General features: G+C 58.4%; 1 protein-coding gene and 1 pseudogene across 1 annotated transcript in view; one reads left to right on the top strand and one right to left on the bottom strand.

The window, feature by feature from the left end:
* ARHGEF10L (Rho guanine nucleotide exchange factor 10 like) overlaps positions 1-26,478 on the top strand; it is a 115,409-nt gene that overhangs the window by 65,130 nt on the left and 23,801 nt on the right. Inside the window, exons 14-24 of the mRNA XM_023745203.1 lie at positions 1,383-1,528; positions 3,647-3,661; positions 3,898-4,079; positions 6,764-6,879; positions 7,388-7,515; positions 8,179-8,279; positions 15,146-15,267; positions 17,587-17,673; positions 18,820-19,052; positions 19,631-19,785; positions 25,494-25,642. Of these exons, the coding sequence (XP_023600971.1) occupies positions 1,383-1,528; positions 3,647-3,661; positions 3,898-4,079; positions 6,764-6,879; positions 7,388-7,515; positions 8,179-8,279; positions 15,146-15,267; positions 17,587-17,673; positions 18,820-19,052; positions 19,631-19,785; positions 25,494-25,642 (1,434 nt within the window). The remainder of the gene's footprint in view (positions 1-1,382; positions 1,529-3,646; positions 3,662-3,897; positions 4,080-6,763; positions 6,880-7,387; positions 7,516-8,178; positions 8,280-15,145; positions 15,268-17,586; positions 17,674-18,819; positions 19,053-19,630; positions 19,786-25,493; positions 25,643-26,478) is intronic.
* Positions 8,643-9,048, bottom strand: LOC102419877 (annotated as a pseudogene).

Genomic DNA, 26,478 nt, shown 5'->3' with positions numbered 1-26,478 from the left:
TAGAAGTAGTGGGAGGAGCTCGGCCCCAGCAGTTATGGGGGGAACCCGAGGAACCTCGAATCTTTTCCTTGTGTTCGGAGCAGCGGGCTCTCCCCTGACTCCGATGGCCCAGCCAGGAGCTGGAGGGACAGCGCACGTGGCCTGGCTCCATCCAAGCTGGGTCTCCGAGGTCTCTTCACCTCTGGGATCTCCGTTTCCTCCTCTGGTGATGGGCATGGCCTCGGGACTGCTGCGCAAATGAAGTGAGAAGCGGAATACTTAGTGCTGAGCACCGTGGCCGGCGCACAGTGGGGTTTCGTACTGTTTGTTTGGGCTTCTCTGTTGACAGAGACACGTGTTTTTTTGGAGATTGACAGGCATTCTTTCCAGGAGAGGTTTGGGGGGCTCTGCCCTTCCCCCCAGGAGGGCGGGGAGGATGGGGAAGATGACTGTTGCCCTTGGAGTCATGGGTTTTGGGAATGAATTTTGCCGAACCCCTCCCCACTCCCCAATATTCCTATTAATAAAAACATGTTTTCCCAGAGGGGCCCAGTGCTGGAGGGGGTTCTTGGTGTCCAGGCTGCGGAGAGGCCTGGGGCTTGAAGGTCCTTCGCCACCTCAGAGGGTCGCCTCATTGACCAGCAGACCTGCCCTGCCCCGATGGGAGCCCTTCCAAGGGGCGAGAGTGGCCGAGGCTCAACAGGTCAGGGTACAGGGACTGGACCAACTTCCAGGCCAGGGGTCTCCCTGCGTGAAACCACACCCCTTCCTGGTGAGCTCGGTCACGACAGCAGCAGCGGGGACAGCTGCCATCTTTGCCGTGTCAGCTTCGTGGGTGCACCCCCTGAACTGTCACAGGGCCGGGGCGCAGAAGGGCCTGCGCTGGGTTCAATGCGCTGCTATCGCGTCTTGTAATTCGTAGTAACTTTTGAACGAGGGGCACATTTCCATGTTGCTCTGGGCTTGGGAAGTTACGTAGCCATGTCTGCTCGTGCGTTACCTTGGTGACCTGAGCGGTGGAGATTGTTGCCCCACTTGACGGCTGAGGTGTGGGCAGGTGAAATGATCCCCCTGGATGGCTTCCCAGCTGGTGCTCGGGGAGCCGGGGCTGGGGTCCCTGGTGGTGCTGGTCGGGCGGGGTTGCCAGAGGGACTGGCTGCAATGGTTGGCTCACCTGAGAGGGATGCTGGCTGCTGGGCCGGGTGGGTGGTCAGAGGACCCAGCCTGTGGCCCTCCCCAGGGCCTCCTGTCACCTGGAGGTGGAGGGCAAGGCCCTGCCTTCTCTGCCTCTCCCAGCCTCGGTCTCCTTTTGGCCGGAGAGCGCTGGGTCTTTGGCACGGTGATGTCTGTGTAACAGCCTGCGTGCTTCTTGGTGTTGACCTTGCTCTGTCCCCCTCCACCAGCTGTTGACCTCGGGCCAGAGGCAGCTGCTCCTCTGTGAGACGCTGACGGAGACGGTGTACGGTGACCGCGGGCAGCTGATCAAGTCCAAGGAGCGCAGGGTCTTCCTGCTCAACGACATGCTGGTCTGCGCCAACATCAACTTCAAGTAAGCGGCTGGGGGACCTTGGGGACCTGTTTCTGTCCTCGGCCGGCCCCTCTGTGACAGAGTCCCTCGGCCGGCCCCTCTGTGACAGGGTCCCTCGGCCGACCCCTCTGTGACAGGGTCCCTGGACTGACCCCTCTGTGACAGGGTCCCTGGACTGACCCCTCTGTGACAGGGTCCCTCGGCCGACCCCTCTGTGACAGGGTCCCTCGGCCGGCCCCTCTGTGGCAGGGTCCCTCGGCCGACCCCTCTGTGACAGGGTCCCTCGGCCGGCCCCTCTGTGACAGGGTCCCTCGGCCGGCCCCTCTGTGACAGGGTCCCTCGGCCGGCCCCTCTGTGACAGGGTCCCTCGGCCGGCCCCTCTGTGACAGGGTCCCTCGGCCGGCCCCTCTGTGACAGGGTCCCTTGGCCGGCCCTTCTGTGACAGGGTCCCTCGGCCGGCCCCTCTGTGACAGGGTCCCTTGGCCGGCCCTTCTGTGACAGGGTCCCTCGGCCGGCCCCTCTGTGACAGGGTCCCTCAGCCGGCCCTTCTGTGACAGAGTCCCTCGGCTGGCCCCTCTGTCATAGGGTCCTGGGGAGCTCAGCTTATGTCTCTGATACCCCGGCTTCCTCTCCCATCCCTCCTGGCCTGCTCTGTTCCTGGTCCCGGAGCCAGGAAGCACCTGGAGAGGTCACAGGGGACCCCGGCCTTTGGGAGACAGCTGTCCATTGCACAGTGTGGTCGGTTCTGGTCACTGAACAGCCTCCTGAGTTTTGACCACTTTGAAATTCACGAGATTCTTCCTGTGTCCAGCTGCTCTACTTCCCATGGCTCTTCCTCCCACTGGACCTCAGTGTTTCTCACATGAGCCAGGGCCTGTCCCCCCACTGCCCAGAGCATCTTCTTCCGCAGGGGCCTGGGGTGCTGCTCCGGGGTCAGAGGTTGTAGAAATGCCCAGGGCCGGCTGCCAGGCTGTGCCCGGAGTAGTTGGAGCCCTGGAGAGGGTGAGGGTGATTCTTTAGACTAGAATCTGCAGACTTGTGGCCCATGGGTTGCATTAGGCCTTCAGGAATCTTTTGTTTGGTTCACATAAGCCATTCACCCAAAGATGGAAACAATTGTTTTTCTTGAAAATGTGAAGATCCCACATTGCCCAGGGCACACGGGCCGGGTGCTGGTCACGTGTCTCCTCTACTGCTGTTCACTGTCCCATCAGCTGGTTCGCTCACCTGTGTCCCTTGCTTGGCCTTGTAGGCGGTAGGGATGATGACCCTGAACCAAAGGAACTGCAGCTGGACCTCCCCAGCTGGGCTCCTCTCCGCTGGTGGAGGAAAATCTCTGCTCCCAGTGTTTAACGCACTTTAAAAACACCCCAGACACACAGTGTGGCCACAATAGCTAAGACCCCAAGGGAAAGCAGCCACCGTAGTAGAATCCCAGCCTGACTTTCCCATCCCTGCCTGGAACCCCCATAGGGCCAGCATGCCCACGGAGCCTGGCTTGATGTCACACCCAGGGTCGGCGGTGCACCTGCCCGTGACCATAGCCAGGGTCATGGAGCAGAGTTGGGGATTGTCCATGGTTGCAGATTCCATGCCTAGAAGGGGAGCCAGCAGGGTTGTTTGGGGACTTGGGCACTATTAACCCATCAGATATTTACTGAGCCCTTACTTTGTGCCAGTCCACAGGTAGGGAACTCGGGCAAGGAGGCCTGTGTCCCAGAGCAGAGCGGCAGCCAGCTTATGGCTGGGCTGACTCCCTCCCTCATGCCCGCTCTCCCACACTCTAATTTTTAAGTCCCGTTGATGTCCTAGGTACCATTCTGACCAACACCCTCTCTGCCCACCTGGCATGATGCGAAAATGAGATGGGGATGCTAGTGGCCCACTTTGGGGGGATCAGTCTGGGTGATTTGGGGTGAGTCCTGTGACCTGTCTGAGCATCAGTGTCCTCGTCCAGAATAATAAAGGCTTCCTACAGGGCTGTTGTGGGAATAGGAGACTGGAGGCCAGTGCCTGGCCCCGGAAGCAGGCCCTCCATGGGGTCCCCTTTGCCCACACCTGGCCAGCCCTCAGCAGTCATTCCCTGTAGAAATCACTCGGTAACAGTAACCATCTTTCCCTCCTTGTTTCTTTCCTCAGGCCTGCCAACCACAGGTAGGGGTTTGGGGGCTTTGGGGACACATGATTCTGGATCTGGGGCTGGGGACTGGGCGCCTGGTGCTTTTGCCTCAGCGACGGCTCCCTGCCCTGCCCGGCTTGGTTTTGGCCTGAAGTGTTGTGCTGGGCGGTGAGGTGCCTGGCTGAGCTGATGTGCTGAGAAGGGGCATCTGGGCTGGCCCGGGGCTGGGGTGCTGCTGGCTCTCCAGGCCTCCGTCTCTCTGTCCCTGCAGGGGCCAGCTGGAGATCAGCAGCCTGGTGCCCCTGGGGCCCAAGTACGTGGTGAAGTGGAACACGGCGCTGCCCCAGGTGCAGGTGGTGGAGGTGGGCCAGGAGGGCGGCTCCTACGACAAGGACAACGTGCTCATCCAGCACGCCGGCGCCAAGAAGTCCTCTGCCTCGGGCCAGGCTCAGAGTGAGTACCGCCCGCTGCTGCCCGGGGAGCCCCTGCGCAGGCTCCAGGGCCCATCCGGGGGCCCCCAGGCCACTGGGCCACTGGGCCCAGAGCTCTTGCTGGTTTACAGCCCCACAAACCCACACCCACACCCCAACCTCTGTGAGTACACGCACATCCCACAGCCACACCTGCACACACTAGACAGGCGCTCCCGGCCCTGCCCACTCCAGCCCCACGTGCCCTCGCACACACGTGTGCACACACGTGCCTGCACAGGCAATGACTTTGAGTCAGGAAGCGTGACTTCCAGTCCCGCCTGGGCATTGCCTGCCTCCCTGAGTGATGTGGGCAGGTGTCACCTCCTCTCTGTGCCTCAGTTTGCCCCTCTGGACAGCCAGGGTCTCAGGTGACACTAATCCTGCCCCTACACCCTCAGGGACCAGGTTAGGGCTTCCTGGCTCTGCTGGGTCCTCCTTCCCCTGTCCTGACCATCCGCAGGCTTGTTTCTGTCTACTTGCCTTTACTCATCGAGCTCAGGTAGCCCTTCCTGAGGAAGCCTGTTTAAATTCCTTGGGACTGGACCAGGTTCTGCCCCCTGGCCCCCACCCTCCCCATGCTCTCAAGGCCGGTGCATTGGCTGCCCGGAGCTGGTTCCAGGGGGTGTTCACAGCCGTTTGCTGAATGAATGAAGGGTGCTGAACCGCAGAGCCAGCAGAAAGGAGCACTGAGCCGGAAGCACCTTCCACGGATTGGGAGAGCGCTTGGCTGCACTCCCTTCCCCCACCGGCCGGGCTCGGCTCAGGCTCTGGGCTCTGTCCATCGCCTGACCCTGGGGGTTGCCTCATGGGGCTGTTGCCGATTCTGGAAACAGGGCGATTGCATCATTTACTCTCGCCCTTGGAGGGCTGGCCGGACAGCTGCGCCCATGTCCAGATGCTGCGTTTCTTCCCCCTGGTCTGGGAGGCGGGCAGGGCTGCCTGTGCAGCAGCCCCTGGGAGGGGCTCCGGAGCCACCTGCAGCCCCAGATCTCCTCCCCCTCCCACCCCTCCGACTCTGCCCTCACTCTGGGACTTCCTTCAACCACTGTGCTGTCTGTACTTTGTTCCTGAGATGACAGTCATATGCTGCCAGACCCCCTTTAAGGGGAAAAAGAAATTCTCGTTGAACCCCAGTTGGCCGTGAATGATTTTTTATTATATTGTTATTCAAATGTGTGCAAATCTAAGACTAGGTATAATTGACGCCTTATGCTCAGACCCCTTGAACAACCATAAAACCAAAACAAAAATCACAAATGAGATAAAAATGAAGCTACAAAACCATAAAATTCAAATGAACAGCATTAATGTCAGGGGATGGGTGATGTTGTTTTGCTGGCACCAAATTGCTCACAATATGGATGTGGCCTCCTACGGGGTGGGTTCCTCGGAGCTCTTGGCACCCACGACACAGGGTGCCTTACGGTGACCCGCATTCCCGCCCGCGTTCCTGTTGGGGTCCCTGCAGAGCCCATCTCGCCCTTTGTTTGGTATGAGCCATCGCTTCCCTCCCCTGGCCGCCTCCCTGCTCCATGGTGACCATTCAGTTCGCCCTGCTCAGTACCGAGGTCCATGGGAGCCCGGACTCCGTGCAGCAGAACGTGGCTTTGAAGTCATCGTCTCCAGGCGACTCAGGATGTGCATCTGAAGTTTAGATAATCATCTAAGTGACAGCCCCAAATAACTCCCCTCCTGGGATCCCGTGGATCTCAGCTTGAGAAACCACAGCCTAGAGAATACAGCCCAAGTTCCCTAGCATGGCATTGAAGGACTTCCCCACCCTGTCCCTGCGGGTCCCTCTTGCTCCGTCTCTTGCTGTCCATCTCCCAAGCCCCCGCCCTCCATTTGTGTCATCAATAGAGATCTGGGCATCCTTCCCCCTACCCTCCCCCCCATCACTGTCTCATCGCTCTGATACCATTCTCCTTAGTACCTCTATCATCTGTGGTTGCAACGGACTGCTTCCCCATCATCCCCTTCCCCCAGGTCATGCACTCCATAAGAGTGGGGACCCTGTCTTGTTCACACCTGTCCCTCTAACACAGCGGTTCTCAACCTGTGGGTCGCGACCCCTTTGGCGGTCGAACGACCCTTTCACAGGGGTCGCTTAAGACCATCCTGCATATCAGATATTTACATGACGATTCATAACAGTAGCAACATGACAGTTATGAAGTAGCAACGAAAATAATTTTATGGTTGGGGGTCACAACATGAGGAACTGTATTTAAAGGGCCAGAAGGTTGAGAACCACTGCTCTAATACCTGGAATAGAACCTGGCACATAGTAGGTCCTCAGCATGCTTTTGAACAACTTGCTGTTCACAGGCCTCCTCAAGCCACAGTGCCTTTGCACATGATTTTCTACTTCTTGGCAGTGCCCGCCACTCTCCTGGCCCCATGAGGGCTCCTTGTCTCTTCAGGCATAATTGGTTCTGTCTTCTGGTCGCCTGTGACCCTTTGTAGAGATTGAGTGCTCACAGGTGCTGGACTTTGCCTGTGTTGGACCTGTGCTCCCCAGTAGACAAGAGCCTGGTAATGTTTCTCTGTCTCTCTGCTGCCATATCCCCAGGGCGACAGCTCTTCTTTTCCGCAGTGAGTGGACACTTGGGTTCTTATTGGCGTCTTGCGACTCCTGAGCTGACTCGGTCTCTCTCTGCCCAGGTAAGGTGTACTTCGGTCCCCCGCGACTCTTCCAGGAGCTGCAGGACCTGCAGAAGGACCTGGCCGTGGTGGAGCAGATCACCCTCCTCATCAGCACGCTGCACGGCACCTACCAGGTACGCAGCGCTGGCCTGGCCTTCGGGGCTCCTCCCTCTGGGCAGCCCCAGACTCAGCAGGCAGAGTGGGGGCTCTCCTCCTGGCCCAGTCCCCTGACGAGGCTGTGGCTCTGAGTTCCCCCACCAGCAGGTGTGACTACGCCCCCTGTCGCTACCTAGCACTGGTGTGTGGCCTCTGGTTCAAGTTGAAGCTCTGGTTCAGGTTGAGGGGGGCCTGGCTGCCTGGTATTTTTTGTTGTTGTTTTCTGCACGGTGGCCAGTCAGTCTTGGAGCCCCTTCCTGGCGTTGCCCTAGGCTGGAAAGGAAGCCGCTAGGAGGGTGTGTCCCTCTCAAAACAGGGGTGTCAGGTGGGGTCTGAACCAAGGGCCGGGCAGCCTACCCGCAGCCCAGAGCCCAGGGGAGCCGGCCTCCTGCTTGTCTTCTCTCCCCTGGGGCGTCCCAGGGGCTGAGGATCTGGTGTGGCTTTTGGGGAGCTGTGTGGGGACTTCATTGGCCTCCTCCACCCTAGAACCTGAACATGACCGTGGCTCAAGACTGGTGCCTGGCCCTGCAGAGGCTGATGCGGGTGAAGGAGGAGGAGATCCAATCAGCCAACAAGTGCCGCCTCCGGCTCCTGCTTCCTGGGAAACCCGACAAGTGAGAGGCAGAGGGGCCGGCGGTGAAGTGGGGTATTCGGAGGGGCCCCTGGAACTGGTCCATTTGCTAGTATTGCTGTGATGGGAGGGGGTGTGCATGCACCGTGGCCATGCCCAACCCCGAGGGCCCCTGATGCTCCAAGGTGGGACGCCAGTGTGGTGACAACTGACCTCCGGCTGCCTCTGGCTTGGCCATAACCCCATTCATTCACGTGTCCATTTGGCAAACAGTTACCAGGCAACTGCCCTTTGCCAAGTGCTGTTGCCCTGAGGATACGGCACCAGAAACACAGAGAGAAACACTGCCAAGGCTCCCGGAGCAGGTGTCTGATAAGGCCCGTGGAAAGCTGACCAGGTGGAGCCTGGACAGGGCCTCTCTCCTTTTAGCCGACAGTCGGCCAGGCACCTCTGGCTTTGCTGGGCTGGGCGGCACCTGGGCTGGGCTGCAGTGTGGCCTGGCCACTCTGGGGCCATGGTGGGTGGAGGGACCCCTCCCCTAGGGGACCGAGGCTGGCCTCCCTGGCCACACTTGGCTGCTCTGAGCAGACCTTTCTCCCAGGCATGGGGTGAGGGAAGAGCTGGGTGCTGGCCCCGCTGGGTGCTGGCCCCGGGGGAGCCAGGCCCTTGCTCTGAGCACTCACACTCCTCGCCCTTCTCACCGAAGGTCCGGCCGTCCGATCAGCTTCATGGTGGTCTTCATCACCCCCAACCCCCTGAGCAAGATCTCCTGGGTGAACAGGTTGCACCTGGCCAAGATTGGACTCCGTGAGTAAGGCCCCAAAGAGAGCACCTTAGGGGGCAGGGGTGGGAGAGGGGAGGGTTGGGAGTATATGTGTGTGTGCGTGGGGGGCGCCCAGGCTCATGGGGGAAGGAGGCTCCTGAGCTGCGGGGGAGGTGGGGCAGCTGGAGCAAGGGTTCTGAGTCTTGAGCCTGCTCAGTGACCTTGGACAAGTCACTTCCTCTCCAAGCCTCAGTTTCCCCATCTATGAAACAGTGGGAATCGACAGATGGTAAATTAGTGGTTGTCAGGGACCTGGGAGGAGGGGGATTGGAGAGGGACCGCTAAGGGTTTTTTTGTTTTGTTTTGTTTTTTTTTATCAACTTAAAAATTAGCCTGCTATATTTGATCAAACATTCAATTAACTCACCCCTAATGCCTTGGCAGGGCCAGACCAAATAAATGATTTTGTGGACCTCGTACGGCCCGAGGGCCAGACGGTCCCCACCCAGGATAGAGGGACAGAGACAAGGCGCATGGAAGCCAGAGCTGCGGAGTGTGGAGTAGGGAGGGCGAGGCTGGCACTCAGGAGCTGGGGTCTTTTTCCTCTTCTGGAATTGCCGGAACTTGCCCTGAATGGCCAGGGCAGCCTTCTCTGTCTCCGGCGCTGTCATGTGGATGTCCACCTCCTCCTCCCCCGCCCTCGGCCTTCTTGGCATTGCCAGCTTCCCCCTTTTCCTCTGGGCCAGGTGCCTGGTTGGCTGCTGGGGATGTTTTGGTGTTAAGCTCGCTCATCTCGGCGGCGGGTGGACAAACCGGCGGACTGACGGAGCGGGCGTCACGTGCAGCGTGGCGTGGGCCTGGGGCGATGGCGGGAGCTGCGGGCTGGGCACGGCTGCCCGGGGAGGCGAGGAGCGTCAGTGCGGGGCCTCCGCTCCACGCCCGCTCGCTCCCGCCGGACCTGCCGCCTGGGTCTCAGCGGTCAGGTCGCAGCCCGTCTGTACCCTCCCCTAAGGGTTTTTTTTGTTTTGTTTTGTTTTTTGTTTTAGTGGGAGTGATAAAAATACTCTCAATTTTGGGATGATGGTTGCCCAACTCTTAATATACTAGAAACCAGTGAAGTGTACACTTTCAAAGGGTGGGTTTTATGGTAGCCGAATTATATCTTAACAAAGCTGTTATCCAAAAGCGATGCAGGTTAGACTTGAACGGGTTTTCTACCACGAACCTCTTTATGATTCGTTTCTCCTGTGCACCCCGATAACGTACAGATAACGATGGACCCTGCATTCACAGAGCGCTTCCTGTGAGCGAGCGTTTTCCTAAGCATTTTACTCACTGCTTTCGTTTCACATTCGCAGTAACCCTAAGCGGCAGGGCTGTGAGCCCCTTTTCACAGGTGAGGGCTCAGAGGCCCCGAGCGGTGCTGTGACTTGCCTGAGCTCATACAGCAGGAGGGGCGAGCCCTGGGCAACCGCTCCTGTCCATCCCGCTTCCTCCACTTGGCGAGTTTCTGTCTGCCAAACCACACTCATTAAGTTATAATTACTTTATTTGTGTTTTTTGTAAATTGACAAAAGGCCCGGGTCCTTGCCGATCAGAGCTATTATTCCTCGTGATGTACCGGAATTCTCGTTTGCTGGTTCCAGCCAATAGCGGTGATTGCTTTTTTGGTTTCTGCTGTGATCTTTTCTAGATAAGTATATATTTCCCAATAGGTTCTGCAACATTTCCGGAAAGGGGTCAGGACTTTCGTCAATGAAACAACGATCTATGGAGTCTCTACAGTAATTTTAGGCAGAGGGGAAAAGAGCAGTGATAGAAACAGAAAGATCCCTACCCTCAAGGAACTCACGATTGATGAGGGGCAGGCAGACTTTACACGGGGAGCAAACCGTCAGGGAGGGGGTGTGCTGTGAGGGTACAGAGCGGGGTGACCTGACTGGCACCAAGCCTGGGGGTTGGGAGTGCTGTCATGGAGGGCATCTGAGGAAGTGACATCTGAAGCCATGCAGAGCTTCAGGAAAAATGGTCCAGGCTTGAGAACAGCAAGTGCAAAGGTCCTGAGGTAGCCAGAGCTGGGGGATTGGGCAGGTGGAGGCGGGGGCAGGTTTTCCAGAAAGCCAGGGCAAGGTGTATGGAACTTGACGGGGAGTATTTGTTGTAGCATCGAGAGCCGGACAGTGGCATGGCCCGGGTTCTATTTACGTGAATCATTCTGGCCTTGTGCAGAGGGCACGTGGAGGTCGGGAGGGCATGGGAGGAGGCTGTGGCTTTGGAGGAGGAGCCAGGATCAGAGGCTTTTGCTCACCAGTCCCTTCTAGAACCTGGTGCTGATAGTGCACAGGCCTCTGTTGGATGTGTCTTCGTGACCAGGAGGGCGGAGGAAGGATTGTAAGCAGAGGCTGTTCCTGGCCCTGGCGGAGGACTGTGGGAATGCTGGCCCAAGGAAAGGCTAAGCTAGCCCCGCTCCTGCACGCTCAGGCCACACCCCCGCTGGTGCAGCAGTTGCGTCTTGGGCAGATGCCTCCGCCCGCCCTGTTCCTGCACCTGCTCCAGAGCAGGTGAATCTGTTGGAACCCAGTTGCTTTGTGGGGTGGGGCTTGGCGTTGGCGGGGAGGAGCTGATTGACGAGCCTCGCAGTCCTCGCTGCCTGCGAAGCCGCCCTGTCTGCGCAGTTTCTCTGCAGCAAAAAGTTTTAATGGAACGAGAGTCATTTCCAATCTTATTTGAGTGCCTGGGTTCCCCTGGGGCTTGAATAATTTGTGCATTTTATTTTGCCAGTTTGTTTTTTTTATCTGCAGTGCCTGGTGGGGAGGGGAAAATAACATGAGCCCATTAAGATGTGTTTAAAAAATTTATTCACAAAAGACGTTATTCCTTTAATTCCCCCCCTGTATCTTCCTCTCACCCTGACTGCACGGGGGCATATCTCACAGGGCATATCTCATGGGGCATATGTCACAGGCTTGGCCCGGGGCCCCTCCCTCGCTGCCTCTGCCTCGGTTGGTATTCCAGCCCTCAGCCCTCCCAGGAACACCACTGCTCCCCCTTGCGGTGGGTCCATTGTGGAGGTCTGAGCACAGCCCAGGTATGTGCCAGGAGTGCTGTAACCCTCGTGTCCTTTAACCCTCAACCTGAGGTGGGGACCTGGCTGAGCCCTCACTGGAAGTGGGTCTGTCCACCAGGAGGGGGCCGAGGTGGCCGTGGGCATGACTTGGGTGTTACCCAGCTGGGTGACCATGGCCGCTCGCCTGGATCCCAGGGGAGGGGTGTTTGGAGAGAACGCGTGGTGATGTCCTGCCAGCCCCACGTCTGTGCCGGGAGCTGTGAGAGGGAGGGAGGGAAGGCAGTGGGCTGTTCGCGGGGCAGTGACAGAGGCACCGCGCTGGGTCTGAGCAGGGTTTGCCAGGCAGGGCGGTGGTGCTGTGGGGGAGCCCCATGGGCCGGGCCCTTAAGCGCAGTGCTAGGCAATACTCTCCACCTCAAGGACGATGGCCAGAATGGGCACTCTTTCCTGAGTGCCTGGCGCCAGGCGTTATATCCTTTCCTCCCAGTGCTCACAGCAGCTGCAGACGGTTGGAATGACTCCCCCATTTTCCAGATGAGGCCACAGCCTCTGAGGGCTGAGTGTCCGGCTCAGCGTGGCGCTGAGTGAGGCTGAGTCGGGATCTGCCAGGAGAGCCGGCCTCCCGCAGCCTGTGGGGCTGTTCTGCAGGCTCGGAGGTGGGGGGGCGGCAGGGGCACGGCCCCCAGCCCTGAGCTGCTCCTGCTGCCCCACGGGCACTCTTTGGTGCCGTGGGCACTGCAGAGCTGGGCGCCAAACAAGTCCCCACTTAACGTCACTGGGAAATCGCAGCTTTGACGTCGGTGCCAGTCCTTCATGTCACTTATCCCAGGTGGGCCTTCCATTTTCAGCAGCAACAGCTTCTAATTCGGTCTCAGCCGCGCCGGTTTTGTGACAGGGACAATGGCAGCGGCAGATGGGAAGCAGCAACTCCATTTTCCTTTAACGCTCCCAGGCGCAGGCCGGGACGGCACCATCTGGAAGGAGAAGGTCAGATCATTAAGAAATATGGACACTAACCAATCGCCACGACTCGATGGGCTGTGCCGGGGGGAGGGGAAGGGAGGGGAGCTCAGGGGGATGCGTGATTGGGGCGAGTTATGTTCACAGCACTGAGCTCTGGGAAGCCTCCCGCGAGGAGTGGGGTTTGGGGGTGCTGCGGGGCTCCCGTCTGGCCGAGGGGAGGGTCTGCGTGACTGTAAGCTCCTTGAGAGCAGGGGCACGCTCAGATCTCGCCGTCTTCATTCCCGACAAGAAAGTGGGTGCTGCCCCCAGCGGGTGGGCTGTCTCGGCGAACACCCCGCGTGGTGGGTGCTGTGAGAAGGGCCCCCTGGCTTAGTCCCGGGCTCTGGGCCCTGCCTTTGTCTTCCCGGCCTCTGTTGCTCAGGGTAGAATGGGGATGGAAACACCGTCCCCCCTGGCGGCCAGGAGGATGAAAGGAGACAGCGTGAAGTGTGGTGCACGCAGTCCTGCTATGCTGATGCCCGCCCTGTGCCTTAGTTGTCTCTTCCTTGGTGGCCCTGCCTCCTCAGTGGAAGGAACCAGGTTGGATGGGGCTTTGTCTCCGGGGCCCAGTGGGGCAGAGGGCCGTGTAGGGAGTGAGCTCACCGCCCGCCGACTCTGCTTGAGGGAGTGGGTGCGCCGGGCGGGAGAGCGGGTGGGGCAGGCGCTGGTCGGGCCTGACATTTGCAAGCGTCTCTGACGTCTCCAGGAACATCCGCACCTGCCACTGCGCCCAGCTCTCTCGCCGTGACCGACACTCAGGCGCCGCCTTCCTCTGGGGCAGTGGCATTTTCTCAAAAGCCTCTTCGTGAGGCACGATTGACACACACAGGCGTGCATGTCGGATGCACACGACTTGAGGAGTTTGGAGATTAGTATGTGCCCGTGAGCCCATCCCACAGTCTATGCCACATAACAAATCCATCCCCAAACCCCCTCCTGCCCGCTTAGCTGTTACTATTCGTGATAAGAACAATTCGTGTAAGATCCTCTGAGCAGATCTTTAAGCACATCATACGGAGTTGCTAGCTATAGGCGCCATGCTGCACAGACGACCTGGGATAACCCAGACGCCATGCCCTTCATTGATGTCCCGTTTCCCCTCCCCGACGGCACTTCTCCAGGGCTTGCTCCGTGCTGGGGGTGGGGGTGGGGGGTGTGGGGGGAAGGCTGTGCCACGCCAGTTCAGTCAATGACCTCTCCCCCATCTCCAGAGCTCTTGGCTCCCCTCAGCTCCATGTCACTGTGCTAAGCGGCCCCTCTCACTCAGGGTGTCCCAGCGCCTCTGGCTCCCTGGGGCTGAGCCTCCTCCTCATTGTCCGGCATCACCATGTCAAGGGTCAGTAATGCTCATGGCTGTCGGTAGGAGTAGATGCTAGAAGAATGCCTGGTTTAGTGCAAAGAAGCTGGGCTTTGGGTCAGTCAGTCCTTGGTCCCCATCTGGGCTCGGCCAGGTAGGCCTGCCTGTGACCTGGTCAGCATAATCCCTGAGTGTCTCTCTCATCGTCCATGAAGTGAAAATCATTATCTGACTGTGCTTGGTCCGTGTGAAAACAAGGCCAGGGGACACGCGCATAGCACTCAGTGTGTGCCTGACGCGTGGACACACAGTAGGGTGTCCTAGCTGTACCGTGCCCCTGCTGTCCAGGCCCCGGGAAGGCAGTCGTCATATGGAGTGTCGCCATGTGGAGCGTAAGGATGGGGTCCTTAGCAGGGAGGACTCTTTGGAAGAAGTGGAGGTTTGCTCACCCACTCACTTGCTCACTCCTTTCATTCATTCTTTCAACCCATGTTTGCTGAGCACTAATTGTGCAGGCAGTGTGCTGAGGGCCAGGGAGACAGTGACGAAGGAGATACCCTGGATCTGGCTGCCCTGAACTTACATTCTAGAGACACATGGAGACAGATTATAAACAAGAAAGTAGACACGGTGATTTGAGATTGTGGTGAAGGCTACGCGAGAAGTCTGACAGGGTCTTTAGAGTCGGAGGCTTTTCCCCTGAGAGAAGGGAGCCACGGTAGCCAGGGTGGTCATGGAGGACTTCTTGGAGGCGGCAGCATGGGAGGGAGCCCTGACCCATGTGAAGGACACACTGGTACAGTGGATGATCCTGAGCACAGAGGTCTCCAAATGTGAGTCGAGGGTCTGGGCTTGGGCCTGGGTGTCTGTACTTGTAACAGGTCCCGGGGCTTCTATGCCCAGCTTGCCTGGGGGACCTGGAGGTTTCAGGGTGGCTTCAAAGGCAGGCAGACAGAGTAAGAGTCTTCCCCAGCACCATCGTCCTCACCGTCAGGTGTAAACGCAGCTGAACTTACATCGTCATCACAATCGGAAATCACCTTGTCCGCTTGCTGGCCTCGGACCCTCTCCCCTCTCTGAAGCTAAGGGCAAGGCAGCTGGGCCTGGACTGAGTCCAGCATCTTAGTACTTCCTGAACCCCTTTCCATGTTTTATTTCACTGGATGCTCACAACAGCCGCAGGACGAAGGCATTTTCATCGTCCCTGTTGTATCGGTGGAGAAATTGAGGCTCATGGAGTTGGGGTGATTTGCACAAGGTTGCTAAGCAAGAGGCTGGACAAGTGGGGGACTCAAACCTTAGGTGTCTGGGCTCCTGGCTGGGGACCCACGGCCATGACCACAGAGTGGGGCCAGATTTCATCTCAGATGGGCAGGATTGGGCCTGGGGGTCAGGGGGGTGAGTGAGTGGTGGAGTCTGTCTAGGCCGCCGTGCAGGCCGGACCTCTGGGGCCTGCGGGGGCTCCCTGGGCTCCAGGACTGCTCCCAGCCTGCTTGGTCCTCGCACTCCGACCTGCGTCACCCACCTCCTTCCTTTTGCTGTAGGAGAGGAGAACCAGCCAGGCTGGCGATGTCCGGACGAGGACAAGAAGAGCAAAGCCCCGTTCTGGTGCCCAACCCTGGCCTGCTGCATCCCCGCCTTCTCCTCGCGGGGCCTCAGCCTGCAGGTGAGGGGGCAGCTCTTGCTCACCTTCTCCTGGGAGAACCAGCGTTTCCAGGCTGTGCCCACAGCGGGAGAGGCCCCAGACCCAGTGCCTCAGCTTTTTCCCGATGGAGTTGGTTGAGCCCTTTTACTGCTCTGGGCGTCAGCTGTCCTGCCCACAATGTGGGGGTGGATGCCCTCCGTGGGTCAAGTGAACGGAAAATTCCATTATTTTGAGCTAACAAATAGCAGTGATCTCATCCGTCGATGGCCTGACTCCAGCCCAGAATAGGCCGGAATATGCCCGAGCGGCCGAGCCAGGCTTTGTGGGTTGGACCCTTTGTGGGCTGGAGCCAGGCAGGAGCCGGGGCTTTGATGTGGGCGGGGCCTGAGGGGAGGACAGCACACCTTTCACAGCCATCACGCCTTCCATTCGTCAAGCACCTACGGTGCTCCCCCGTCACTGCTCGGCCGTCACTCTCTTGTTTTACTGTTTTTGAGACCCCGATAAGTAGGTGTTTCGAGATCTATTTCACAGGGAAGGCCCACCTGGGGCTCAGACAGATGGCTTTCTAAAAATGACACAGCCGGTAAGGATGGGTCCAGGAATGAGAACCTCGTTCTATCTGGTTCCCACACCTGTGGTCTTCACCGCCTCTGGTCACCTGTCCTTTTTCTGGAGCAACTGCTGCCCATCGTCCTCTCAGGGAGATGAGGTCATCTGAGCTCTGGGGAGGGGAGCGCAAGCTCGGACCCAGGCCCAGGTAAATAAGTCCCAAGAGCTAAGTGGCTAGGACTGCAGATTGGGGTGCTAAGTAGCTGAAAGAACATAGCCGTGAGATGTCAGTTTATTCATTCGTTCCTTCATCCATCCATCCATTCATTCGTCCAAGCTGCCTATCATTGTTGAGGATCTACTGTGTGCTGGGCCCTGTCCTGGCCACTGGGAATCATAGTGGTGATCAAAACATGCAACATACCCTCATATAGCGTTCAATCTAGAGAGAGAGAGAGAGGAAAAACCCTGGCAAACAAAGGGAAATTGAAAGGAGAGGTGTGTGTTAAAGAAAATAAATCAGATCTAATAGATACAGAGATGGTGCCAACAGAGAGGGCCTCTCGGAGGAGGTGGCATTAAACTGTGACCCGGATGGCAAGAAGGTTGCAACCTGGTGAGGGCCCAGGGGAAGAATATTCCAAATAGCCAGAGCAGCACAGAGGCCCGCCCTGGGTGCCCTAGGGAAGGCAGCGAGGCTGCAGCCCAGGAGTAGGAGAGGCTGGGCCATGAGTGTGAGCGTGCCGAGGCCTCCAGCTTGGTCTCTGGGTAGAACTCAACCAAGAGGGGCCCAGCACTGGAGCAAAACTGAATTCCAGCCCTGACGCTCCCACTGACGTGCTGTGTGACCTGGAGCCAGTCATGTCCCCCTCCCCCTTCCCCTTCCCCGAACTTCACGGTTACTGACTCCTAAATGAGGGGCTGGAGGAGGTGACCTCTGGTCCCCTCACCTATGGCCATTAGGTATTTTGTTAGAATGTTCCAGCAGGGCTGGTGCTGGCCAGGGCCTTCAGCACCAGCAGAGGGCAGCACCTGCCCGGCAAAGGGTCCAGCCACAGCCGCATTCCTCAGAGGGGCAAAGCCAAGCCCTTGAAAGGGCCAGGCCACCTCCTTCCATTGCCGTCCTGGCCAGAGGGCCAGACCAGCAGGATCTAGCTCAGGAAACAGGCCCCAGAGACCCCCCTGGCATGGATTTGGGGGAAGAAGTTGCAGGAGGAACAAGTCGCTGGTGGCCCTTGGTGACAGCCCGTCACAGACAGAGCCACCGGCCCCTGCCGGCAGCCCACACAAGCCACCCGGGCCTGTGTCCTGGGGGCTCGCCTGCAGAGTGGTTCTGATGATCTGGGGGTCCCGCGCTGTTTCTCTGGAGGCGTGCAGGAAGGCGGAGGGGGAGGTGGGCACAGGCCAGGCCCTGCCCCTCACCTTCCCTGTGGCCTAGGCCATCCTGTGTAAAGTAAAGGGAGTGGAGTGGGTGTTAGTGGTTTTCAACGAAGCTTAAATGGGAGGTGGTCAGTTGGAGAAGTCCTTGGGGTCCCAGAGTATCAGCCAGGCCCCTTCCAGCCAGAGGTTCTAGGAGAGAGATGGTCAAATGTGGGTGCCTAGGAACTTCCTGGAGATCCTGGACACCTCCCCCTCTCCTGGCCCATCCTCAGGGATCCTCATTGGGAATCTGCAGGTTTAACGACCCCTGACCCCTGCAGGTGGTTCACACGAAGGTTCCATAGCCGGACGCTGGCCTCTCGGGCACCTCGACACTTAACCCTGCACGTGTCACCTCTGTCTCCGCAGCTTGGGGCTCTGGTCCACAGTCCTGTCAGCTCTCCCCTGCTGGGCTTCTCGGCGGTCAGCACCTCCCTTCCACAGGGCTACCTCTGGGTGAGTACCCCCTGTCCCCAGCCAGGAGCTCTGGCTCAGGGCAGGAACAGGGAGAGAAGCCCCTGGGAGGGGTGCTGGAGAAAGCCACCTGCCTGCTGGCCCATTTTGTACACTTTACCCGGCAAGTTCTAATGGGACCCTGTCCCAGGCCCTGGGCTTGGAGTTGGCAGGTGCCAGCCACCTCACCAGGGACAACAGAAAACCAGGGACAAACCAGTGAGCATGACTCTTGCACAGGCCACAGGCCGTGCAGGAAATGAGCGGGAGCGGTGCCGTGTGCCTGGGTGGCAGGTCTTCACCGGGGTCAGGAAGCAGGGCTGCTTACTGCCCATCTCTCAGATCCCAGCCCAGTTTTCTGCTCTCGGGGCTCCTGGCAACGTTTCCCTGGATTCGAATAGGTGACCTCCCCATGCTGCTTATAGTGCCGATTGTGCCTCCCATAGACACTCTTCTGAGGGCAATTTGTTCTTCACTGTTTCTCTAGCACATGGTGTTTCCATCCAACCATCCATCCATCCATCCATCCACCCATCCATGTTTCCATGTATTCATCCATCCATCCATATACCCATCCATCCATTCATCCATCCACCTACCCATCCACCCATTCATCCATGTATCCATCCATCCATCTATGTCTCCATCTATCCATCCACCCATTCATCCATCCATTATCCATTTATCCATCCATCCATCCATCCATCCATCCATCCATCCATCCTTCCATCCATCCATCCATTCATCTATCCCTCCATCCACTCAGCAAGTATACTGGTATACCATGTGCTAGACACTACAGTAAAACAGAGAACAGGCAGATAGGACATTTTAAAGGGGCAGAGTGTATGTTCACTCTTTGTTGGTTGAAATTTAGCCTAAAGACAAGGAGATGGAAAGCTGACTGAGTATCTAGTCCACCTGAGCTCCTTAGCTGGTTTCCTTTGCGCCCTGAATCGAACTCGCTGCCTTGGGGGCTGGGGACAAGTGACCTTCGGTGACAGCAGGCTGCATGTGGCAGGAGGCGGCCGCTCCTCGCAGTTATTAGTGCCAAGCAGAAGTTTGGGACAGGTCTCCGGGAGGGCAGGAGCCAAGCTCCGCCTCTGCTCTCACGGTTCTTCCTGACAGCTTCTTTTGTCTCTGTCCCAGGTTGGGGGAGGTCAGGAGGGCGCAGGAGGCCAGGTCGAGATCTTTTCCCTGAACCGGCCTTCACCCCGCACGGTCAAGTCCTTCCCGCTGGCGGCCCCCGTGCTCTGCATGGAGTACATTCCTGAGCCGGAGGAGGGGGAGAATGGAGATGGAGACAAAGACGAGAGCCACACGGCTGCTGACCCCTCAGCTGCGGTGCATCCGACCATCTGCCTGGGGCTCCAGGATGGCAGGTGAGGGACCCGGGGAGGAGGGCAGGACTGGGCAGCGCGTGGAGGCTGTTTTGGGGTCCATCAGGTGGAAAGTGGCTTGGCTGGATTCACACTCAGGTCTGTGACCCTGAAAACTCAGGTAGGCACCTTGTTAATCCTCACATGAGTATACTTTTTTCCCATTGATTTTTAGAGAGAGTGGAAGGAAGGGAGGAGGGGGAGAGAGAGAAACATGGATGTGAGAGAGACACATCGATCAGTTGCCTCCTACATACACCCTGACCTGGGCCAGGATCAGATCTGCAACCCAGGTACATGCCCTTAACTGGGAATCACATCCGGACCCTTTGGTCTGAGAGCTGATGTTCTAACCACCGAGCAAAACAGCCAGGGATCAGCACCTTTATTGTGCTGCTTCTGGAACCACGCCCCCCCCCCTCCTGTCTTCCACAAGACAGAGGCTGGGCTAGACCCCATCCTAAAAGGCCACCTGTGGAAAATCTGAGCTCCCCTTTGGTGGAACGAAGGCCTGGTCCCACTGAGGGGGCCCTGGAGGGCATATGGGGGGCTGAGTGAGTCACCTGGGCCTCTCCCCACAGCATCCTGATCTACAGCAGCGTGGACACGGGCACCCAGTGCCTGGCGACCTGCAGGAGCCCAGGCCTGCAGCCCGTGCTCTGCCTGCGACACAGCCCCTTCCACCTGTTTGCCGGCCTGCAGGACGGGACCCTCGCCGCCTACCCTCGGACCAGCGGTGAGGACGTGGGGCTGGGAACCGGACCGTGTGCCAGATGGTTGTGGGAGGCAGGCCAAGGTGGCGGCTCAGAAACGAACCAGGCCATCTCAGAGGTGGGGGGATCGGAGATCCCTGGTCCCCATCGGGGTCCCCACAGGAACGGGGTGCTCACTCCTGCACAGGTAGCTCTGCCCATTGGAGGGAATCTCTAGTGGCTAAGAGCAGGGGTTCTGGGTTCACACAGACCTGGCTTCCGGGCCAGGCTCTGCCCTGATGCCAGCTGTGTCCATCGGTGAGCCGCTTCTCCTCCTCACGCCTGTCTCCTCGTCTCTAAAATGGCAATAATGGCCAAACCCACCACTTACGGGTCCTGGCAGGTCAAACAACCCCGTGAAGGCAAAGCGCAGGGCCTGGCCCAGGGATGCCAGTGAGGCCGGCTTTTGAATCTCTGATTTCATCGAGCCGTGGACGGCCCCGATTATGACGCTGGAGGGCAGGGCCAACGGTGTGAGCGGCTGTGTTCCAGAAACACGGCGCAGTGCTTGATGTTGGCCATTATCTTAATTGTCTCCACAGCCCTTGAGAATTGCCTCCCCTGTACAGACCCAGTGCTGAGACTGGGAGGGGATGCGTTGGAGCACAGCCACCCGGTGCTGGGGTCCCCGGTCCCCTGTGGCTTGTTCAGCTCCTAGTTGGATGATGACAAGAGCCGGGGGTTGGGGGGTGGGGAGAGGGTGCTGCCCCCGGTGCCCCCGAGAGGGCTGATGAGTCCCGTGGCTGCCCAGCCCTTCCTCCCGCTCCCTCCCAGGAGCCTCTAATTGCTGCGTCATCACAGCCTGTTGCAGGATTATAAACGGATATTTGTACTGAGCTATTTTTTTTTTTGCCACTTGGCACTGTGTTGGTATTTTTAATTAGCTTTTGATAAGGCATTTATAGTTTTTAATTAAAGGGGGAAGAGGGAGGGAAAAAATTCTTCTTACCATCGGAGCGTGCCTGTGAATGCAAATATGGGCGCAGATCTTCGGGGAGTGGACTAGGGGTTCTGGAGGGACTCCACCCTGCAGCCCCACCGAATACTGTGAGCCACGCTGGTCCCACTCTGGCCTCCTGGTCCCAGTTTGGGCCGCCTTTGGCTCTTCCCTTCCTGGTTCCTGACTCATCAGTTTGGGCGCCCAGGTTGGGAGGAGGGAAGGGGGTGGTGTGTGAGTTTGCTCATAGACCCCACAAACTGAGGGGTTTAAACACTGTAAATTCACTGACTCATGGTTCTGGAGTTGAGAGTCCAGGGACAGGGTGCTGTCAGGGCCGCGCTGCCTAGGAAGATGCCAAAGAAGGAGCTGTCCCGGCCTGACCCCAGCTCGGCCCCCAGCTCGGTGGTCCCTGGCCGCGGCAGCTTGCCTCCCTTCTTCACACGATGTTCTCCTGAGTGCGTGTCTGTGTCCATGTTTTGCTCTTTTATAATAACACCCGTCACCTTGGACCAGGGCCCCCCCTCCTCCAGGGTGACCTCATTTTAACTAATTATATCTGCAAACAGCCCCATCTCCAAATAAGATCACAGGCTGAGGTCCTAGGAGTTAGAACTCCCCATGAATTTTTGGGGACACAATCAACCCAGTGGGGGTTTTGGCTCTACCCACTGGCCTTCAGCCTGGGGCTGGGACTGGTCATTTGTCAGAGCCAGAAGGGCCATTGGGCACCATTGAACGCCCCCCCCCCGCCCCCCGCCACTTCCCAGAGTCTCAGGGGTGAGCTGAGACCTGAACCCTAATGTCCTCCGTCCGGGCCTCGAGCCCTCTCCAGGCTCAGGGGGCCTTGGCTTCTCCGAGCAGAGCTGGCAGCGTCCGGCCTGGAGGAGAAGGCTGAGATACCTATCCCCCTTGCAAACATTTGTGCACCAGATATTTACTGCGCACCTACTATGCACCATGGGTACGGGGGCCAGCAAGGCAGATGTGACCCTGCCCTCGCAGGGTTTGCAGAGGGAGACAGAATGAGTTCCGTGAACAAGCAGGGAGCTTACACTTCCATGTCGCCTCTCACCCGGGCTGCCTGTGGCTGGGACTGGGGCCATCCGGCTTATCCATGACTGAGCTGTGCGACCTCCTCCAGACTCACCAGGGCCTCGGATACCCCTCAGACACCCCGACTCCATCCCAGCCCAAGCCGGAGCACAGAGCTGGAGCCCTGTGCCTGCAGAACCCACCGCTGGCGCCCCCTGGTGGCCGGGAGGGTCAAGGGTTGTGAATGTTCCAGACCCTTATCCTGGGCTTGGAGCTGGTATAGGATGAGAGGTTACCGTCCTGCCTGGGTTTGGCTGAGACCACGACTGGATAAAACTGGCATTCCTGGCCCACGCTTTGTCTCCTTGCAAGAGGGCAGGACCAGAAATATTAGCCTGGGATTTGGCCGAGTCCTGGAGGACCTGTGGGGCCAGCAGCTGAGAAGGGACTGAGGAACCCAAGGCCACCAGGTCACTAACTGGACTGTCAGAGCCAGAGGGGCTTCAGAGTTCAACCTCCAGCTGACAGATGGGGAAACTGAGGTCAAGAGCAGTGTGGCCATGGAAGTCATTCATTCATCTGTTCATTTATTCACTCACTCAGGAAAGATGTATTCTGTGCTCTGAGGTGCCAGGCACTGAGCAGGACCCAGGACTCAGAGAGGAGCCAGACGGCCACTGTCCCCGCCCAGTCCCGTGTCTGAGCAGGGCTACCCAGATCCCTTCTGTCTGCCTCATCTCTGAGCAGGCCTGGGGGCAGGTGTGGGAAAGTCCCTGGTTAGATGCTGGGGCTGTGGGCAGGGTCACCTCCTGCAGGAGGGGTGAGGGGACGGGCTGGGGAGTTAGGCTGCCCGGGGTTGAGACCCAGCTGTGAGACGACCTGTTACTTCGCCTCTTGGAGCCTTAGTTTCCTCACCTGTAAAATGGGGATGAAGACTGCCCCCCGCACAGGCTGGCTGTGGAGGCCAGGTGGGATCAGCCACACAAGTAGCCTGGTGCTTGTTACCTCCGTCTGAATGGTTGTCACCGCCCTTATTATACTGACCAGGCGTGGGCGACCCTTGGGGGCCCCTCTCAGTCTCAATGACTTTTACCCAGTGTCCTGCCTTCGGTTCCAGCTGGATCGGGACCTCCAAGGGCCTTCATCCCCCTTGGCCTGGCAGCACGAGAGCTGGTGAGGGGCCCAGACGAATGGGCTGTCACACAGGGAGTGGGTGTGTGCATGTGTGTATGAGTGCGCATGTGGGTTCTGTAACATGTATGTGTGCACCTAAAGCCTGGAGGGCAAGGAAGGGATGGAAGGTGGACCCCCCCCCCCTTCCCTGGCTGCAGGGGGCTTGCCCTGCACAGAGCTCACAATGATTGCGTTTAAAGTCTTAGAGCTGTGGCCGCGAGGGCTGGGAAGAACCAGAGAGGTCAGAGTTCTGTCCCTCGGGTGCAGATGGGAGAGCTGAGTCCCAGCAAGGGGCGGCCTCTGGTTCAGGGTCCCACTGTGGGGACTCCTGTCCAGGGTCCTTTTGATATAACAATACAGGCATTAAACTCCGTCACAGTTTATCATTCTGTCCTGGAGTCAGGACATCTGCAGCGGTTCTCAACCTGTGGGTCGCGAACAATGAAAATAAATCCTGCATATCAGATATTTACATGACGATTCATAACAGTAGCAACATTACAATTATGAAGTAGCAACGAAAATAATTTTATGGTTGGGGGTCACCACAACATGAGGAACTGTATTAAAGGGTCGCGGCATTAGGAAGGTTGAGAACCACTGCAGGACTTACAGGTTCCTGCAGAAGCCCAGCAAGTGGCGGTATGGTCAGAGCCCCTGTGACCCTCAGGGGTAGCAGACCCTGGCTCCGACCTCAGGCAGCCCCGGCCACGCTATTCCTTGCAGGGTAGAGGTTGCAAGGGTTTTGGTGCTCACCAAGCAGAGCCCCATTTCCTAGTTTTCGGGGTGTGGTCCCAGTATTCTCAACTGCTTACTGGGAAGGAGGTCGCAGTGGAGGGAACTCCAGCTTCTGCCTATAAGCACTACTTACCCGTGGCCACTGGGGGGCGCTCAAAGCCTTGCATTTTGTGGCTCTGGTGTTCTGGTGGGGCTCAGTGTGCCTGGCTGCCTGTGGTCACTCGCTTGTCCCTGACCCCAGGTACAGCCCCAGTGCACTATGGAAGCTCTTGGAACCTGAGAGGGCAGCAGGGCGGGGGTGGGGAGTGGGTCAGCTGAGTTTCAGCCCTGCTTGGCCTGTCACCCCTTGGGTGGCTTCGGGCAAGTTCTCAGCTCCCTGGTCTCCATTGTCACATTAGTCAAATGGAGTCAACACCTGTTTCCACAGACTGTTATGTGGTGGCAAATGACACCAAACAGTATGGGCTAATGAGCACCCTGTACTCTCGAGCTGTGTGATTCGGGCTGGCTATTTAAACTCCGCGTCTCCGCTTCCTCAGTTGTAAAACAGGGATGAAAATAGAAGGCACAGGCTGGGAGTCAGGAAAACAATTCGTGAAAACAGTGCCTGGCGTGCGGATATGTAACGGCATGGATCAACAGCTGTTGTCGCTCCTTGCTGTGTGCCAACCCTGAGCTAAATGCTCTGCACGTTCTATTTAGTCCTGCAGCATCGGTGAGGTGTAGGCATGGTCATCGTGCCCATTTTGCAGATGAGGAAACGGAGGCTCAGAGAGGTGAAGTCACCTGTCTTAGTTCATGCAGAAGTTCAGAGGCCACAGCCAGGATTCTGGCCCTGCCTGCTTCCCATGTGCTCATATGCACGGGCTGGGAAGACCTGGTAGTGTGTTGGTGGGGAGGGGTCCCTATTCCCCAGCTCTCAGGTGAGCTGGGAGTCTGACAGGTTTAAGTAGGACAGAAGGGAGAGAGGCAAACCTGCTTTACAGGTGGTATAAAGCCTGGGGTGTGATAGTCTGTCCTCTAAGGGCTCTTCCTGCCACACTGCAGGCAGTGGCTCTCACCATGTACCCTGGTGGCCCCTCCAGCTCTACCGACAGCTGTGCCCCATCCTGTCACCAGCAGCTGGCTCGGAGGGAGGGTCTATGATGGGGCTGCTTGCAGGGTCCCGTGGAGGGAGTGTGGGGTGGCTGGGCACTGGCAAGCCAGCAGCAGGCTCTGTCCTGCCCCCCAGGCCCAGCTACTGCTATCTGTCTTTCCCGGGTATGCCCCCTTCCTCCCTTCTTTCCCACCTGGCATCCTGACAAGACAGGACAGCCACTGGGGTTCTGTGTGACTTAAGGGAAAAACCCATCATAGCCAGCAGGGCTTGTGTGCCAGGGAAATTCTTGGCCTGTTCTTGGGTGGGCAGGGAGAGCCTTGTTCAGGGCCAGGCCAGCTCCCTTGGTTAGTTCCATCTGCGGGGTGGCGGACTGGGCACTGATTTCTTCTCGGGACTTCCTCCTTCCACACCGGGGGCCATGGCGTCTCTGGAGGAGAAAGGTCGTCAGAGATTTGGTAAAGGTGGTAGAGTGCCTTATGGTAGGCGAGCAGATCAGCGAGAAGGCAGGTGTGTGTGGGACGAATGAACAGGAGAGAGAGGAAGAGGAGGGGGGAGTCCAGCCCCCATGGGATGGGTCATAAATGCAGGCCAATGGGAACAGCCACCATCCCCCACAGAAGCGGGTGAGAGGGTTTGTGGAGCCAGGCTGGGCCCCCCCGCTGCAGGCCGTGGTTCCCTGGGCCTTGACCTGCGTCTTCTTCTCCTCCCAGGAGATGTGCCCTGGGACCTGGAGAGCCCTCCCGTGTGCCTGACAGTGGGGCCAGGGCCCATCCGCACCCTGCTGAGCCTGGAGGACGCCGTGTGGGCCAGCTGTGGGCCTCGGGTCACGGTCCTGGACGCCACCAGCTTGCAGACTCAGGTACTGGTCTTTCATCGTGGCTCGTGGCCCCTGCCCACGGGGCCATCAGCTGGGCACACCCTTGCTGACCCTCTGACCTTCTCGCTGGCACGGCTCTCAGCTCCTATCTGTGTCTCAGGGATCGGTTTGTCAGGAAGCAGGGGGACCCACAATCCCTGCTGGGCCCTGCCCTCTGTCCCCACACATGCATCCCCAAGGCTGCCGTGAGGGGAAGGTCTTGACTACACTGGGCCATGATCTGCATCCTGAGTTGTGGCTCTTGCTGCCAGTGGAGGTGCCTGTTCTCGCTCTGGTGCCCGGGACCCAGCTGTGCTGAGGGGACAGCCGGTGTGGGCACAGCCATCCTGGAGGCCGGAGGCAGAACGGGACCTGAGAGGTGTTTCTGGAAGGATCTTCCCAGGAAGGGTCCGTCGGACCAGGAAGCCCCAGGCCTGAGGGGGCAGAGAAGTTGGCTGTGGATTGTTGGGGAGGGGTATGGGCAGCAGGGCCTGAAGATCTGGGGAAAGCTGGGTGCCACTTGGCCCCTCCCAGGGCCACAGGGCTTTTTGGAGGGGGTGGAAGTGGGAGGCACCCCTCCCTGTCCTGGCTGTGCCCCACTCGGGTCTGCTGGGCATCCCTCCATCGAGGGGTGTGGTTTGCCAGCACCTGCTTCAGATGGGACCCTGGCTCTGCCCTGCCAATCTGTCAGCCCTGGGACAAGGCACCGAGCCTTCCTGGGCCTGTCACTTCATCTGTAAATTGGGATGATGGTGTAGAGCTACCTAAGGAGTGAGTGAGAATGTTTATGTAAAGGGACTGTTTCACACAGTGCCTGACACAAAGTAAGTGTCCGATGA

The sequence above is a fragment of the Myotis lucifugus genome, unplaced genomic scaffold (assembly GCF_000147115.1).
Source record: "Myotis lucifugus unplaced genomic scaffold, Myoluc2.0 scaffold_523, whole genome shotgun sequence".
In the NCBI taxonomy this organism is placed as follows: domain Eukaryota; kingdom Metazoa; phylum Chordata; class Mammalia; order Chiroptera; family Vespertilionidae; genus Myotis; species Myotis lucifugus.
Note: the sequence above shows the minus strand (reverse complement) of the source record. Positions and strands in the feature narration are given on the sequence as shown.